This window comes from Lemur catta, chromosome 3 (assembly GCF_020740605.2).
Source record: "Lemur catta isolate mLemCat1 chromosome 3, mLemCat1.pri, whole genome shotgun sequence".
Taxonomy (NCBI): Eukaryota; Metazoa; Chordata; class Mammalia; order Primates; family Lemuridae; genus Lemur; species Lemur catta.
In genome coordinates this window covers 113,749,866-113,755,865 of record NC_059130.1, presented here as the reverse complement: position 1 = coordinate 113,755,865, position 6,000 = coordinate 113,749,866, and the positions used below count along the sequence as shown (strand labels likewise).

General features: G+C 51.1%; 1 protein-coding gene across 7 annotated transcripts in view; it reads right to left on the bottom strand.

Moving 5' to 3' along the window:
* Nucleotides 1–291: 291 nt before the first annotated feature.
* UBR4 (ubiquitin protein ligase E3 component n-recognin 4) overlaps nt 292–6,000 on the bottom strand; it is a 126,419-nt gene continuing 120,710 nt past the window's right edge. For 6 of the 7 annotated variants that reach the window (XM_045548561.1, XM_045548566.1, XM_045548564.1 and 3 more), the window contains 3 exons: nt 5,027–5,117; nt 4,161–4,323; nt 292–669 (listed from right to left, as the gene is read on the bottom strand). In XM_045548561.1, the coding sequence (XP_045404517.1) occupies nt 605–669; nt 4,161–4,323; nt 5,027–5,117 (319 nt within the window). In that variant the 3' untranslated portion in view covers nt 292–604. Of the gene's footprint in view, nt 670–4,160; nt 4,324–5,026; nt 5,118–6,000 lie in introns of those variants that run through there. The other variant, XM_045548568.1, reaches the window with a different exon arrangement.

The window sequence follows — 6,000 nt, the reverse complement described above, 5'->3', positions numbered from 1 at the left end:
TTGCCAGAACGCTAGCGCCCTGCTCCCCTGAGCTGAGGACTAGAAAATCATCAGTTCCACATGTCTTTGGGTTCCAGCTCTTAAGGCCACAGGCTTTGTTTTGGGAAAAATCCTTGCCATCAAATGCAGCGCCCCAACTTGCTGGCCGAGAACAGACAGGCTCCATTCAGTGCTGACGCGAGGCCCAGAGACAGTGACTCTGATACATTGTCTTCCGTGCTGACACTGAAAGGCTGTGCACCATTCGGCCAGTGTCACCAGAGATGGGCTTAAGCAGCAGTCAACACCTTCTTTTTCAATGTGTATTAAGTCATTCGTTTATTTCTCAAGATGTGCACACTCAAGTATTAAGTTGGCCAGGACAATTCATGGCTCCTAGGTATGTACAGGTCCTTCGATGGCTTGGGTTACAGACAACTTCATAGCTAGTGCATCACACACACAAGATAAAACAGGAAGCCTAAAAACCCCAAGCCACGCCAAGAAAAGATGGGGGGTGATGATGCAGCATCCCGTGGGGGAGTCAATGCACAGGGAGGGAAGAACAGAGGGAGGAAGGCGAGCTAGCTTCAGTCTTCGTCAACTGCGGTGTCCCAGTGGGTGGTCAGGGGATTGAGTTCAACAGGTCCTTTAGGAAGCTCTCTGGATCGGTGATTTCTGATAAAAGACCTGCAAAACACGACAGGCAGAGGCTGGTTAGGAGTGGGTGTGCACAGCCCCCAGCCCCCTGAGTCACGGCTGCTGCATCCAGCAGAGCACACGCTGTGCCCTGACAAGCTCCGGCCCGGCTGCTCCCTGCGTATCGGCATGACTGGGGGGACAGTCACTGAGCAAACACCCTGCTTCCGGAGGCAGGTGCTGCTGCTGAGGGTGAAGTGGTGCAGGCCAACCTCAGAGCTCCCTGGAGCAGAGGCTGAAAACCTGGCACAGGGAACACGGCAGGGGTGTGCAAACCCACTGAACCCAAGTGCAGAACGGAAGCGGGTGTCCTGAAGGAGAGTGCCCACAGCTGTCATCGTCTGCTCAAAGGGACATGGGACCAAAGGAAAGTTAATGCCTCGCCCTCAATGGCTGGGAGGGGCAGAGCAGGGTAGAAGGCCCTGGGTTCTTCTGAGCTTTGCTCCAACCACTGAGCGAGTTGAGCTCCATTTCCTCAACTGTTGAACACAGACAGACGCCCTCACCGTGCTGCCTCACTGTGGGGACTAAGCGGGGGCCCTGCTTGTGCAAGTGCCCCGTGCACAGCTGATGCTTGATCTGTACCAAGTCCCCCGTGACCACCCCTCCCTCACGTGGCAGGCACAGGAGACACTGGTGTCTGTTAACAGGCGTGGAACTGTCAACCCTGAAGGCCTGGCAACATCCAAACTGAAGTCATCACCCAGGCGCCTGCACTAATGGATGGGAGAGCAGCACAGAACATCTCTTGTTGGCTTTGGAAGGTGTTTTTGTTCTCACATTTGAATAGGGTGTGTCCGATGTGATGAAACTATCTAGCAGCTTAAACAAAGTAATAAAGTCGTGCTCTGAAAGCCTGACCTAGAAGTGGAGGCCATGGAGGCTCCAGGCCTGATAGGGGCTCTGGCTCTCCCTGCTAGGGCCAGGGGCACTGCCACCAGTTCAGGGTTGCAGCAAAGCCTGAACCACGATGAGCCCTTCCTTCCCCAGCCCACCTCTTCCTCCTCTCACGAACTCTGACCTGCAGTCACACTGACACAGTCTCGCACAGCAGGCGCAAGGCTCAGCACTGAGAACACAATCTTTGACACAAGCTACCTGCTCTCAGTCAGGACTAACTTTCTGGGAAGAAAGCAAGTCATGTGCTAAGGTATGATGGTGGTTAAATGTCTATGCTAAAAAATCGCTGGTGGCCAGAGAACCTATAAGAGGCCACCCTAACAGGGATAGGACCGTCGCCCCTACTCAGCAGGAAGCAGCCACATGAATCGATGCCCCTACCCAATGACTTGGGCCTCTAGAATAGAGAGTGAGGAAATGTTAGGTAGAGAGCGAGGGATTCTGGGTCTCCTAGGGACGAAAGTGGCACTTTGCCTTAGTGCAACTGACCCACCTGTGAAGAAGGACAAGGGTGGGCCCCAGGCCCCCTCTTCATCCTGCTCCACTTTGATCCTGCCCTGAGCTACTGCCCTACCTGGGGGAGGGGAGGGATTACCCTACGAATCTGTCAACCAGAACTTAGTGCGCCGGCTGCAAAAGCATGCAGAGGACTCTGTAGCCCACGGGCCAAACGGCATAAGTACCATAGAGTCCGGAAGTTGATCTAGAACAACCCATGTGTAGTTAAGACTCAGGTCATGCAACTCCCAACTGTCCAATCAAAATGGTTCCACGGTGCTGTCCAAGCCACAGGGAGGTCCCAGTCCGAGCACTATAGAACAAGACGCAGACCACAGCCAGGCCCTTTTCTGCCCTTCCTTTTGCTCTCCCTGTGCTGCAGCAATGGATGCAGTCATCACCTGTGGTGCGTGTATCGCACGCTCCTGCCCCACAAGCCTATCTTTCTCTCCTTCATAAACCTCATTTTTGTGCTTGCCTTAAAAAAAAATGCTGGTGGGAGCAGTAAAGGGTTGGTGGAGTTACACACACAGGGGGAGAAGTGTTGGCACCTGACTGTGCAGACGAGGGAGGTAAGCACCAGCTGACAAAGGCCCATCCCAGCACAGCCGCTACCGAGGCCAAAGAACAGCCACGTGGAAACCCCAGGGCTTTTTGGAAAAAGCACTCAGTTGGCGCTGAACTGGGAAGAAAGAATAATTCACACTGAATGTCACTCCAGATCTTTAGCAGGTCTCATTCCCACAGGATAAAAAGACAGAAGAAACGTTAACGGAGGTGTTCTCTTGATAGTGGGATATGGGGGGAATTTTTTCCCTGCTTCTTTACACTGTACAAAATTCCCACAATGAACATTGTAAAAAAGTGACACAGTGAAACAAACTAATGAAAAGAGCTTGGCGGGTCTGGTTACCTGTTGGCTCTGGGTGGCTCCCTTTGTGAGGACGGTGCTGGGGGGGGCCGTGACGCCACAGCATCCCAGCCTGAGAGGGCTCTGCATTTTAACCCTGAGTCCATTCTCCCAGACGTGGACCCGACTCACCTCCCCCTGCTGTCACCTGATGCTTGGTTATGAAATCCAAGCAAATTCCAATGTGTGTGTTTGCAATTAGGATGACAAATTTGTTACACAGAGAATGTCAGTTTTACTAGCTGTGGATGGTCATAATAAGCACAGTTCAAAATGTGGCCCACCCTACTGTGCTCTGTCGTGATACCTACCATCTACTTAAGAATCAGAGTAGGAAGCTTCCATGTCTCCCTGGGGGCAGCTGTGACATAAGGGTCTCAGTTCCCCAAAGGCAGGAGGAAGACATGTGCACTCTCATTTGCACCTTAATTTTCTGAACTGTCATAAAAACCCAGAATCAAAAAGGGACTCTACCACTTTCTAGTTATGTTCTCTTGGCCACTTATTTAATCTTCAAAGCCTCAGTTACCCCATCTATAAAGTGGGGATAGGTTGGGCATGGTGGCTCCTGCCTATAATCTCAGCACTTTGGGAGGCCCTAGAGCAAGAATCACTTGAGCCCAGAAGTTCAAGACCAGCCTGGACAACATAGTGAGACTCAATCTCTATTGAAAAAAAAAAAAAAAAATCAGCTAGGCGTGGTGGCACGTGCCTGTAGTCCCAGCTACTTGGGAGGCTGAGGCAGGAGAATGGCTTGAGACCAGGAGTTTGAGGCTGCAGTGAGCTATGATCTCACCACTGCACTCCAGCCTGGGCAACAGAGTAAGACCCTGTATGAAGTAATACAAAATTAAATTAAAATAAAAAAATAAAATGAAATGCGGACAACCATAGCTCCTGCCTCATACAGGGCTGCCTTGAAGACTGAGATCGTGTACAACAGGCAGCAAGAGGGCCTGGCAGGTGGTGAGTGCTCCGTACAGATTAGAGCTGCTGTTCTTGTTACTAATGACTTGGTCTTTATGCATCTTTCCAGGCTTTCAGTAGGAGCTGACAGGCTGGTTCCAACCTGTGTTTCTTCCGACAGGTGAAGATAAAGCTATGGCCAACCCCACTAAGGCAGACACGGGGCCTTGCTGCAGAGATCTTGAAAAGATAAAACCTTGACACTGACCAGCCACGTCGAGGAACTCTGAGAAGGTCTCCACTGGCATGAACTCCTCCTGGAAGGTTTTTAGGGCTTTGTCGGCAGCTTCGTAGATGGGCATGTCGTTGTGGCGGATATATTCAGCCAGAGAGCAGGACCAGCCTCCCTCCGTGTTACTGGTAGGCACCTTCTACAAGAAACAGCGGGAGACAGGGCCGGGGAGTGGGTTACTTAATGCCTCAAGTCAGTCAGGCCACTGCAATCCTGTGAAAAGAGAGCCCTCCCCAGGTACACCACAGCTTTCCCCGGAGGGTGTGCTTTATCTCCTGGGACAACAAAACCTTATTCCTCACAGAGCACCCTTATTAGGCACTGTGTCACTTGAACCCACAAGCTCCAACAAGCGACTGCATTCTTTCCTCCCTACGCTTCCCATCTGCATTCCTCAAAGCAAACGGAATTGCCAACACATTTCGACCGAGCTGTTTCACTAAGATAACAAGAGGAACCACTCCAAAACACTCTTGGGTCTCTCAAGGCAGAGAGGGTCCTATCACAAGCTGGGCTACAGGAAGTCAGCCTCACACAGGGCAGCAGAGTTTATGCAAATGCAGGTGCCAGAGCAACACAGGGTGACCCAGGAGGGAAGGTCTTCCTGTAGCAGTGGGCTTGGATCAGGCTTGAGAGCGGGTAACAGGAGTGGTCTCTGCTACAAATGTACCTCAGAGACGCATCGATCCCGTCCCACAGGAGGGACATTTGTTTCTCAGGAGCAAAGCACCCCCAGGCCAGTGGAGGAGCAGCCACCTGGATACTGAGGCAGGGTCAGAGCCTGGAGCACGGACATTTTACACCCCTGCCAAAACACGCTGGGCCTCTGACAGCTTCCTTACCTTAAACATGTTGTAAATAAGATCGACGAGGGCCCAAAAGAGAAGGGATGAACGATAAGCAGAATAGTCCTTCACTGCCTTGTCTGTCAGCCTGGAAAAGAAAGTCAGATTCCATCCCATGAAACCCCCAGGACACTCACAAGGACAGAGCAAGGCATTTTGAGCACAAGGGAAGGGCCATAGCAATCTGTGCATCACACAGTTCCAGCTACTTGAGAATCTGCTTGGAAAAATGCAGCTGTGGGCAAGAAATTCTGGAGCCCTGGGACCCAGAAGTTTATTGATTACACCAATGCCCCGGAAATTCACCTGACTCTCTTAGTACTCATCTTCCAGATCAAGGTAAAATGGAAGAGGGGGACAAAGTTGCAACATGGCAATTAAAAGGCTACCGACTTAAAGAAAGGCCAAGGATTCCTATGTTTCCCTTGTGTTCAGCCACCACACAAGCTCTTGGACTTGGCAGTACCTAACAGATGAAGCAGGAAACAAGGTTCTACTTCAGTCTTTACGTTCCACCGGGAGAAATTTTATAAACAGTCAGCAGACCTAAAGCAGCCAAACACAGCAACCTGTCAGACATGCTGTGCTGAACAACAGCAAGCTGGTGGAAAATTGGTGTTGAGTAATATAGTAATGTCTAGGATGGAGCACGCAACCACCTCGACACCTCCTAAATCCTGGGATAATCTGAGCTGTTCACCACACCCCTTTGTTTCTAACCAGTATCATCTCTACTTAATCCAATGATTCAGTTCAGGATTAAAGACTGGCCAGTCCCTTGGGATACTGGGAGCTATCGCTGACACGTCCACTGCCTGCTCAGCACACTCTTGGTTTAAGGAATGATTTCACCAGGTAAAGCCACTGTGAAATACAGAAAGACCAGACTTCCCTCAGCACAGGCAGTGAAATATCAGCGTCAGGGTTCACTTTCTACCACCGGGCTCTACAGAGGTTGTGTCTGTGCACAG